We start from the raw sequence: 12383 nt of genomic DNA, 5'->3' as shown, positions 1-12383 counted from the left end.
GGCGGATTACCATGGATTATATAAACCTGCTGAGAAGTGCAACACCTTGCCTGAGCATTGAGCAACAAGGTCCTTTGGATCCTGTACATTTGTGAAGGTTTGTGGTTTGCCATTTTGGATTTGACCCGGACTGTTTACGGACTTCACCTTGGAATCACTTCCAATCCTGATCTGCACCTTATGTTGCTTGAACTCTGCTATCCTTGAACTCGAATTTGTACAACCACGCTTCTGTTGATAGACTCTGGTACCCTGCTTTGGAATCGACAAACTATCAGCAGTTGCTATTGAAGACTACTGCAATGATACGACCTGAGGATTCCCTGCACATAGCACATACCCCCGTGAGGCACATTTTAAGGTGAGGATTGCAAAATCCTTTGGATTCTGACCACTGGTTTAGCCCTGGCCAAATCGAATAGTAACAAAGTGGGTCCACACACCTATCTCGAGGCCTGACCGTGACAATAAAAGGTCTACGGTTAGTTTTCCATATGTTAGCCTTTAGAAAAGTTGTCCAGAAAAACCTAATCCTCATTAGACATTATTTATATTCTCCTCATGATTGCATTGTTTTTTTCCAGGTTCAATGGTTTCCTCCCACATTCCCAAAACATAAGACCCTTTTACACCTGGCCAACTATTGGGCAAACGAGTGTTCATGTGAACGCTTGTTCCTGATCACTGCGTAAACAGAGTAACGATCAGCCGATGAAAGCGCAAACGCTCGTTTATCAGCTGATCGTATGGTCTATGCAGTATTAAATACTATCGTGGTCGGCAGCACATCTCCCTGTGCCGATATGATAGAAATGTAAGAGAACGAGCGATCATAGTAATTTATCGTTGATCGGCACTCGTTTACATGGCCCACGTAAGGGGTGTGTGTGTGTGTGTGTGTGTGTGTGTGTGTGTGTACTGATGTGAATGTGCTAGACAGATGTAGCCAACTTGTTGGCACAATACAAGTGAGATAAATCTTAAAAAGCGATTGTTCCATCAGGATAACTCGTGTCCACATGCACTATTAGGAATATGGACGACATATGCTCACGAGCACTTTCTATGAGCTAGAGTTGTTAACAAGCAGTGGTGATCACCCTGGCGAACTCGGGCTGTCCATGTATTACATGGGTAGCCATTAGTCTTGGCCATGGCTTTCCACCGGTAAATAAGCATTTTCCCGGGAGTATAACTGATCATCTTAATGGCTCTAATTTTGAAGAGGCAGTCTGTGATGAGACCATAACAAACATAAGCATACATAACTCATAATCCGCTCGCCATTCCATACAGTCTAAATTACCTCAAATAAAATGACTACTTCTTAAGAAAAATAGAAATGATACACTGAAATCCATATCAAAAAGTACATGTATTTGTCTCCAAGCCAATTCACAGCATGTTCTTACAACAAAACACACATTGTTATCTGAAGAATACACATATAAAGACAAGCAGAACAACGTTTGAGTATTAAGTGCTTTAGAAATCGTAAAGGTTACAAAAACATTTGCAAAAGAATTGCATTCTGTAAAATTAAAGATTATAACTTACCAAAAAATAAATAGTTGTGACCTAAGAATAGATTTGTCTCTAACCGAGGTAATAAATGCCATCTTTATGTCAAAACTAAAAATGGATGCCGCAGCTGAAAACGACGCACCTGGTTTAAACATTCGGCCATGTTTGACCTACTGAGCAAGAGCGAATATATAGATCTGATGTATGGCAATATCTACGATGATAGATTATATAAAAAGCTGTGTACTCATTGAATAGTTTCCGGACAACCTTTAAAATGACTGTAAAGAGGCCGTCATGAAGCGCTGTGAGTCGTGGTTTACAACAGTTGGATAGACATAAGTGGCCTTCCACTGCTACACATGGAGTGTTGTCATGAGTATGTTGAGCCTGTGTTAATGATCAGACACAACGAACATTCAATTAACTGCCTGATAACGCAATATTAGATAGCACCGTATAAGTTTTATTTTTCTATATTAAAGCATTTTTTTAAGAAACATTTTACAGGCAACGAACTTGCCACAAGTGTATGAAAAATACCAGAACAAAGAATAGTCCAGGAGTTCTCTCCAAGTGTTTTGGCAAGAAAGGCAGCTCAGGACTGATTAAAAGTGATTAACGATGCCCTTACACATAGTGGCAATATGCCACGCTGCCAACAACCATTCTGAAAAATCCTACGCCATTTTACGGCGATTTTAAAGCAGTTTTCCAATTATTATTTTTTTCAGGTGAATCAACCTGGTTTCATGTGTATCAGCAAACTAAAGCTCAACCAGTCAGCCAATTCATTACCATTAAAGAGGTCGTCCAATTTTAAAAGATTGCAGCTAAGCCCCATTTATTTGAACGGGGGATAAACTGTGAGGTGGTTTCTGGAGACAAACTTCTTTAAAGGGTGTCTCTTATTTGGAGGCCCACAACGCCAAGTATTAGGGAATTGCATTATATGAAATGAGAAACATGCTCTTTTTACAAGTCGGAGCAATCCTCCGCTAAAGCAAAGGGGTCCTGAGAAAATCAAATCGCCTGCAGCTTCCTTAGGCTGGGTTCACACGAGCACATTAACGTCCGTAATGGACGGACGTATTTCGGCCGGAAGTCCCGGACCGAACTCAGTGCAGGGAGCCGGGCTCCTAGCATCATAGTTATGTACGATGCTAGGAGTCCCTGCCTCTCTGCAGGACAACTGTCCCGTACTGTAATCATGTTTTCAGTACAGGACAGTAGTTCCACGGAGAGGCAGGGACTCCTAGCGTCGTACATAACTACGATGCTAGGAGCCCGGCTCCCTGCACTGAGTTCGGTCCGGGACTTCCGGCCGAAATACGTCCGTCCATTACGGACGTTAATGTGCTCGTGTGAACCCAGCCTTACTGTCCATTTACAGGCTACAGATTGTTGCAAGAAACAGTGGTCCATAGTTTGTCGGCAGGCTCAATGGGCAACTTCGGAAAATTAGTTTTTCCCATGGCATCCCTGTAAGTAACAGTGTTTCTGCTATTGTAGGTGTATTAGAAAAGTGTTATGTTGCCATTTCCTTATATTTGATCATGTGAATATAGCACAAACCTTGAAACAAAGTACAAACATCTCACAATCTGGTGAAATCTAACAAACCAGACAAACCTAAAAAGGGCAAAGATATAAACATTTACTATTTTTACCTCATCAAGGACTTTTATTCATTATAGGACTATAAATACTCCAAGAAATAAATTCTTGCAGAAGGATCTACAATGTCTAGCTCCAAGACTGTGCATGTCAGAAGTGAATATAAATAGATGGCATATTAGTAGAGGTCCTGTTACAGCAATACTGGTCAGTATTCGCAGCACAGAGTTGAGCTTAGTCACTATGTGCTCTGGCATTTAAGTTTCGATTACCTAGTTTAGATCTCCTCTTTTTCAAGCCTTATGGATGCCATGATCAAGCTCCTATTCTATTTATACAGGTGACTTCAATCATGTCCAGAACGGATAGATTACATACACTTGTGTTATCTCTGGCATAACTGTGGGCTACACATAAGAGGTGGCAGTCATTTTGGAAACTGGACTAATTCTGGCAAAAATAAACCATTATCAATTAATGAGGAGCTAATGACTTTACTAAAGGCCCCTTTACACTAGCAAATTAAAATCGGGCAAATGAGCGTTCATTGCCAATAAGTGCCCTGTGTAAACAGGGCAGCGATCAGCGCTGATCGAATCATTTAAAAAAAGTTAAATATTATCGTTGTCGGTAACACATCTCCCAATGTAAACAGGGAGAAACGCTACTGACATGATAATGTATATGGCCGAGTGATCGGAGTAAAGAGCGCTCGTCCCCATACCAGTTCCTTGTGACAGGAGCAAACGAGAACCGATACAACAAGCGGTCTCGTTGATCCGCGCTCGTTGCACCGGCCAAGATTGGCCGGTGTAAGAGGACCTTTAGTCATGAGATATTAAAGGGATCTCCCACAATAAACTTTTAAAGACATGCTTATAGGAGTCAAGTCAGTAGAGTCCAGCAGCAGAAAACCCTATTTATCTGAAGAACTAAAATGCCATGAAGCAGATATTCAGAAGGGAGGCGTTCTGCTTGCATGAAGCCTTCATCCTTGAAACTAGGTTACAGAAAGCTATGGAAACACTCTAGGGCCTATATAACTTCCACGGATTTCAATGAAGGACAGTTATGCATCAATCAGATCTAGAGATTGAACAGGTTAAATCGATCGAGGTTAAACCCTTTTTCATGTCATCTCAGGGTCTTAATGTTCATAAAGATAGGTTCAACTTACCAAATGGCCACCTCAACTGTGTGTAGAGAACAGATGCACCATAAAGCGTTGCTGAATATGTGTTGCAACAAAGTCCCTTTTATTATTCAAGAATCAAGCGGTAATATATCTAGCGATTAGTGAACTGAAAAGTGCTCTATACAGTACCGAGAGTATGCTGGTGTCTTGAAATACTGTACTTTTGAAAATATAGATAAATATATATTGCAGTATAAAAGTGCAATGCTACTTGGTAGCAAAAAGGGAAGAACCTCTAAAGAGTCAGTTTTAGAGAGTATATAACCCACACCTTTATAGTCTGACAGGATGCTGCCAAGAGAGTGTCCAACGCTACACACTATCAGTTTATCAATTTTCACCCAGACAATTTGGTATAAATCTGAATGGCACAAAAATTACTAGAGTATTATATTAAACTGACCAAAAATGAATAACTTAAAATATGGAGGTGCTGGAGACCCAGTCCTTAAAACCTCAAATGCTTTAAATTACAAAGTTAAACATAACTTAAACATACAACATAGGAAAACATTTTCAGAAGGGGAAACGAACAGAAGGTGCAAGAGGGTTCCTGTACGAAAAAAGAAGCCTTAGCTGGCAGGACTAATAAGTGCTTCAGCTCAACACAGAGGAAGCAGTCAATGCATGGGATCCAGTCTATCAATTTGTCATGAATCTGGAGGTTATAAAATAAAATGTTAAGGGATTTCTGAGGAACGACTAGTCTGAAATCGCTCATAGCATGACTACCACCACTGTGTTGATGTACAAATGGTACATGATAAATATAGAAAAACACATTCAAAATAATATTTTCATAAACCATTTTTTGATTGAAGAATCCAAGCAAAAAAATATTGGCCTTTTTTTTTTTTTTTTAGAATGACTAAATCGAAAAGCTTGGCTGTCACCATCAACAAAAATATTTTTTTATACTTCCTCCTGAATTAAAATAGAGATTTTATAGCGGAGTGATAAAAAATAAACATGGAAACTAAGTCGTACATATATTATTCATTCAAATTTCTTTTCCTGAGACTTAATGTGAAGGCATAGTAGAATTATACTAGAAAAGCTGCAATGCCTACCCAATGACTGCACACTAGAAATGCAGACATAAGCATGATGCTTCTATCACGTGTACAATATTCTGCTATTGGCATGAATAGATTAAACGTGAGCAATGCTTCTGAGAAGTGTCAAACATTTAAGGCCTGGCTTATATGAAAAAAATATGAGCCTCCGTTCTAGATCAGTCTACTGAAAAAATCTTTACCATGGCTCACCTTTGAACAACGTTTTACAGTTGACACCTATAATCTATATTAAAACGTTAAATAACTTTGCAAATACATTGCATCACTTGTCATGTACTGATCCTAAAATTACAGCTCGTCCAGAGCTGAAATCACAACTCAGCTTTTCATTCCTTTCCTTGATGGTTTGCTGTGGTGATATGCATTCTGAGAAGTGCCCTCTTTACATCAGGCACTGCAAAGTAATGAGGCTATTGGGGAGATGTCTGTCAACTAGCTTGTCGACTGTGTCCAATAGCAACCAACACAAAGTAACGCAATGTATTTACAAAAAGTTTTAAAGAAGATTATACCCATTCAAAGGCAAACTTTTGCTTAAAGAACCCAGAACAGTCATAAATTATCTGTAAAGTAGATTTGGAGCAGTGATACAATAATAGCATCACTACACTATTTACACAGCTGTCCCTTTAGATTTTCCTTCCTGTTTTAACTAAAATTAGTTAAGGCTTTTCACGCCAAAATAATAATTTGGAAGTTGTAGATAGAATTTCTTATTATTGTACCCCTCATCCTATGGAGCAAATGTTACATATGAATGAATTATAGTTAGGTGGACTATAAATCGGCTTGACCCCAAAAAATTTTTTACAAAAATTGTGTTCTGCCTTTGTCTACTAAAATGGTTGATGGGAACAAGCAGACACACTTGGCTTTGAGCTATAACAACATTTCAAGTCAGAATAAGCGAATAGTTCCTACTACTGCATGCCATGACTTTACTAGCAGAAAACATACACCTAATATATAGGAGGAGTTTATGAAGTATCTAAATTTAGATGGCCAAGACTATATGAAGGAACTATAAAATTCCAGTAAAAACAGAAAAATTATATATATATATATTTTAGGAAAGAAAATGCATTCCGTGTCTACAATCTTCTTTTGAGAATAACCGGTGGAAACTGTTGTTCAGTAACAGTCAAGCATAAACTCTAGCAAAAAGCAGTCTTGTCAGGAGAGTTTCTTCAAGAGGTCAGTGAAGCAGTGAACTTCCATCCACAATCAAACCAATCCAGAATCTTTGGCCATGCTGTAGAAAACTCCTTTTTTCTGAAGAAGGTTGCTTGGAGAGTCAAACTCCACAATTTGGCCTTTGTCAAGAACCATCACTCTAAAATCAAAACAGACAAAGATATGGAAAGTTAGAAACAACTTTAGCACATTAACAGCGATGCCAGAGCATAAAGAGTAAAAAACTGCTAGAATTGGGAATGGATGCAATCCCTAGGACTATATTATGCCATATCCTATTGTCCACACTCTCCTCGCTAATGCAAAAGGTGGAGAACATCAAATATTCCTACATTATCAGATATTATGAAAAAAAACAAAAAGCATAAACTACCATTATGAATAGATTTAAAAACGTCATAAATTCCGTAAAGAGTGGTTCTGTTGGAAAATATCTCAACTGGTCGATTCACTTCCTTTCACTTCAAAGACTAGAACCTCCCGCATTCAAAAACTCTTCCCTTCCGAACTCCTTTTACTGGTGACCTGAGGATTCATGGCTCTTCTTTTGTAGTAATGGTTTCATGGTTTGGTTGAGAACACAGTCAATGCTGTTGAGGTTTGCTGTAATCTACTTGGTCTGCTGCAGCTCTTATAGCAGGGGACCTTCATGAGAGATATGGTTCAATGTGCGGTTCCAGCGGTCTAACTCGGCCGTCCTAGTGTATTTCAGCTTCGATTTGGTGATCCTCAATTGTATAACTGTGCATGTAAGATTTAAACCCTTCGCACACCCAGGCGTGGTATTCCGTCCGGGTGTGGGGGGTGATTTTTGGAGCGCGCTCATGCGCTGAGCGCGCACCATATGCGAGTGTCGGCCATATTTTACAGTGGACACCCGGACTAACAGCTTGGAGCAGCGATCGCGCTGTTCCGTGCTGTTTAACCCCTCAAATGCTGCGGTCAATCGCGACCGCAGCATCTGAGCGTTGAAAAGAGGGGGGTGGCCCCCTCCGACAGCTCATCTCCTCCCACATTGAGATCGGGGGGTGACAAAGGTTGTTATGGCAGCCCAGGGGCTTAATGAAGACCCCCAGGGCTGCCTTCACTCTGCCTCTGTTAAGCCCTGCCTGTGTGTTACTGGCTGTACAACAGAACAGCCCATACACGGCACGTCACTAGTGGCGCGTCGTATACCCGGAAGAAAACTGAAGATCAACACAGCGGCCAGAGAGTGACGTCACCTGTCAAGTACCCCACGACAGCATCTGGAAATGGGGCCAATTTGGAAAATGTAGGTATATTACAAATTTACATTCATAAGTTACAAGCATGAACAGTCATTTTAACTCGGAAAACCCCTTTAATGTAATTTGTTTGAGTGAGTTGCGGGTATTTGACTTGAGTGTAGAGAAAAACGAAATTTTACATTAACATAAAAGCACTTTATTCAGATTTCCAATTATACAGCACCAACATGTTCTTGATCCCCAAAGTACTCCTATTTATATTTCCACCTGCTATACCTTGTGTAGTCCATGATTGTATTGAGTCGATGAGCAATCGTTATTACAGTACAATCTTCAAATTCTTTCCTGATGGTCGATTGAATAAGTCCATCAGTCTCCAGGTCCACAGCTGCGGTCGCTTCATCTAGCACTAGGATTTTTGTCTTTCGAAGCAGTGCTCTTGCCAGGCATACCAGCTGACGCTGACCAATGCTGTATAAAAAAATTAAAAATAAAATAAAAAGTGGTGCCATGGTAATATGTATAGGAGCAATATAGGACTGCTTTATGTTCCTGTAATTATCACATCAACGTAAAAGAAGCAAAGTTGCCATTCAATTCCAATAGTCTTTTCTGTAGACTGAAATAGAAGCCAGTTACAAACCGACAGAATGCAAATTTGACGAAACGGACACTACAAAGTAAAATTTTACTTAACACCTCACCTGAGATTTTCCCCGCCCTCAGCACACTCATGGTTGAGCTTGTCGGGAAGACCTGAAACAAAATTCTTAAGATGCGCAAGCTCTAGGGATGACCAGATTTCTTCATCAGAATACTTTTCAAAAGGGTCAAGATTCATTCTAAGGGATCCAGAAAACAAGACTGGATCCTGTAAGAAAAAAAATCAGAGCAGTTAGATATTACATTTTTTTAGTTATGAAGGTAGAATTAAAAATATAATCTGTAACAAGCTTTAAAAAAATCATTCTTTTTTTTTTTTGCATGTTACGCATAGGAGATAAATGTTGTGTATGGGGGCAGACCAACTATAAGATTATGGGGGAGAAACAAGTTGGATTTTAACCTGCCTAATCCTTTGTTCCCCCAGGAGACAAGCGCTGTAAATTTACTGGAATTGGATCATCCCGCTCCCCGTATAGCTGTAAACACGCATGTTCAGCAGAACAAAGCATACATGTTTATATGGGAGTTGTCAAGAGACATCCACAGCGTGTTTTTATATGCCAGGAAAACCTCCAAAACTTATACGTCGAGTATGTCCACAGGCTATAATGGACCCAACTTGTCCTCTTTCAGGAGGTATAGGTTTTTCAATATACTATGGCATAAATATATAGTTTACTGTACAATATAAGGTTTGTTGTTTTTTACAACAGGAGTGAATGGGACACATGCCATACAATTGCATATAGGTGAACACAGCCTAAAGTGTATGGCCAGCTTTAATATAAACAAATAGTATTGCATTTTTGTGATTTCTCTAGAATGCTAATGGTTGGACTGGGATTAGTGTCTAATGTCCCTGCTAAAAAAAAAGTCACATTTATAAAATAGTTAAGGGAAAGGGCAATGATCAATCTGTGATACTCAAGATGGAGTATATGACTTGTATTCTGCATTTTTTAGCAGTTTTCTCCTCTGCATACTCTCTTTTTAATTCTCAGTTGGGCTAGTGGGTGGAGCCTAACAATTATAACGTCTTCAATACACAACGTGCCCTAGTCCATAGACTTGTATTTAGGGTGTGTGTGTCTCTCTGCTCCCACTCCCCTCCCCATAGACTTGTATAGCTAGGTAGTGAAGAGACACATCCCTACTTTCTGCAGTCAGTCAATTCTGCTCTGTGACTAGCGACGGATTTTGCTTGACAACAGGGGGTGGACAGCAGATTAAAGGAAGGAAGACACCTAGTGGCAGTAACTTCACACAGAATTTGCATGGATAAAAATTACATTTCAACAGTAAGTAAAATTACAAAGTTGATATATATCAGGTATCCTATTAGATTAGCATAAGTTGTTGAAAAAGTTAGTGTCCATTTCAAATAATAAAACGTTTAAAGAGCAGTTGTACCTGTGGAATAATAGTAATCTTAAATCGAAGATCATGCAGACCAATCTTTGCTATATTACTGCCATCTATGATGATTTCTCCAGAGGCGGCCTCATTAATACGAAACAGTCCAAGTGTAAGTGAAGACTTCCCGGCTCCAGTTCTGCCAACAATTCCAATCTATAAAGGGGTAGAAAAGAAAAAGACTATATCTTAGACCAGATTAAATGGCAAACCATCTTTCAATGATCACCTATACCTAGCCTTTAACAATTGAAGAAAAATGTTATAAAAATTAAAACAACTAAATTCCACACAAAGACGTAGTAGAATGTCTGTACGGATTATAGATTTCATCCTCCAAACATTCCTCTTTATTTAGGAGGACAAAAAGGCAGCAATCTTAAAGAGATTTGATTTCCCTGTATAAATACAGCTAGAGAATAGACTACATTGATTTTGGCAGACTTAATCTTCATCTTTTGTAAAATTTGAGTTGCAGGGTAAACTGCTAAGTCACCGCCTCCGAAGCAAACCGGTTTTTTGTTTTCAAACTCGTTTCATTGAGCTGGAACAAATGGCAATACAAATAAACCATTTGTCATCATCACATTTGTTGCACGTGTGGTTATTAAAAAGATCAAAGATAATGCATAAAATAAACCCACATAAGCAGCATCCGCACAGGTTATAGTTATGGACAGCATTACCTCCTTCCAAGAATGTCATCTAGAAATTAAAACCTATTAAGTCTGGAGGATAATTGTGACCTTCGAGACTCAGGGGGGATAAATATTTGTTGGTCTAGTACACCACGCATCCAAGAATTTCTAGGGGAATCTCCGGTTTCATTATACAATCTACTCAAATGGGACAGTCGTATTACCCAGCTTTCTCCATTGATTAACCGCGTGGTGTCTATCTCTCATCCAGCAAAGGGCAATTGCCTTCCAAGCAAAAAAAGTATATATTTTTTTTTTTGGCAGGGGCTGGCTGTGTGGCACTATCTACAAGAGGAGGAGTTTGTGTGTGGCACTATCTACAAGGGCTGTGTGTCACTATTATTGTGGGGCCTAAAGGGGGTACTGTTATAGTGTGTGGCACCGAGGGGGCATTATTTCCATCTGGGGCACTATAAATATTGAGATTTTTGTAGAAAGTGGGGAGGTGCTAGAAAAGCGAGAAGCCAAAAGAGGTTTGTGATGCAAACTCTATAGGAGGCAATTCGTAGTCGGGAGAAGGCGTCAGGGCAATCTGGGCCGGATGAAAAAGAAAATCTGAGAAGACGTCACCGGTGAGTCACTGGATTTCACGCTATTGTATTAAAGGAGTTTTCCCACCTTCGACATTTATTGCATATCCACAGGAAATGGCAAAATGTCTGATAGATGTGGGTCCCAGTTCTGGGACCTGCACCTATATCAAGATCTGAAAGCAAAATCCAGGTGGAGACTAGTGGAGAGAGGGTCACGTGCACAGCTCTTGCTCGACTGTGTCCGTAACTCCCATTAAACAGAATGGAGAGCGCTGCACACATGAGTGACTCTCTCTCTCCACTGGTCTCCATCTGGATTCTGCGACCAGTTCTAGATATAGGTGCAGGTCCCAGAGCTGGGCCCCGCATCTATCAGACATTTTAAGCATTTCCTGTGGATATGCCATAAATGTCTAAGATGGGAAAACTCCTTTAAGTTATATGGTCTGCTGAGCGCTTGTGTAGGACTGGTGTCTACCACTATATAGTCACTTTGATGGTAATATTGGTCTTTGCTTTACTACACAATTAAGAGTGGTCGCATTATTTCTATAAAGCTGATGGGTGGGCCACAATAATTATTTCCGATGGTGGGCACAAGGTACTCCAGTCCGACACTTATAGTATGGGATAGTCTCCCAAATTTTATGTAGACGCTAAGGTGACAAATAACATTGGTGAAGGAAATGGAGTTCGGTTGTTGTTCTATATGTCTCCCCTGCGGTGAACAAGATTTTAAGGCCTCTTCCCAGTTACGGTCCTCCAAATGTAGAATTTGCATTTTCCATTTTATCGCAACAGCATGAACTTAGATGTGATCAAGAACAGCTAGATCCTGCGTGACCCGCTGTCCCCGAAGCAGTCAGTCCCGCTGACCTGACAGAAGCTGTATCTTGCGCTAAAATACTGAATCAATGCATCCAGGATACATAGAAGCTGTATCTCAAAAAGTAAAATTTTATTTTTTTAATAAAATAACATTTCAAAGTTGTATTGAACACGATCATTTTTTTGCTAAAACAAAAGTGCTCAAAAGGTTTTCGTAGCCTTTAAATGTTAGTTTGATGTGATGTATTAGGGGCTTTAGTTATATAGATTACTAGGAATTTGAAGTTCTGAATTACAGGTAATTTATGTAGAACTACAGGTCACTAAGAAGCCCATAGGCGTATGAGGGATTATTTGCCCCAATATACAGGCCAGTTAGTAACCAAAACTTCTCCAGAATATGGATA

At 39.7% G+C, this 12383-nt stretch overlaps 1 protein-coding gene across 2 annotated transcripts in view; it reads right to left on the bottom strand.

Annotated features, from left to right (window-relative positions):
• Positions 1-2869: 2869 nt before the first annotated feature.
• The window catches only part of LOC142655687 (multidrug resistance-associated protein 1-like), a 108641-nt gene continuing 99127 nt past the window's right edge, over positions 2870-12383 (bottom strand). For both annotated transcript variants that reach the window (XM_075830159.1, XM_075830160.1), the window contains 4 exons: positions 9915-10073; positions 8543-8709; positions 8115-8309; positions 2870-6748 (listed from right to left, as the gene is read on the bottom strand). In XM_075830159.1, coding sequence (XP_075686274.1) covers positions 6640-6748; positions 8115-8309; positions 8543-8709; positions 9915-10073 — 630 coding nt within the window. In that variant the 3' untranslated portion in view covers positions 2870-6639. The remainder of the gene's footprint in view (positions 6749-8114; positions 8310-8542; positions 8710-9914; positions 10074-12383) is intronic.

Source organism: Rhinoderma darwinii, chromosome 6 (genome assembly GCF_050947455.1).
Source record: "Rhinoderma darwinii isolate aRhiDar2 chromosome 6, aRhiDar2.hap1, whole genome shotgun sequence".
NCBI classification, from domain to species: domain Eukaryota; kingdom Metazoa; phylum Chordata; class Amphibia; order Anura; family Rhinodermatidae; genus Rhinoderma; species Rhinoderma darwinii.
This window is presented reverse-complemented; position numbering and strand designations above follow the sequence as displayed.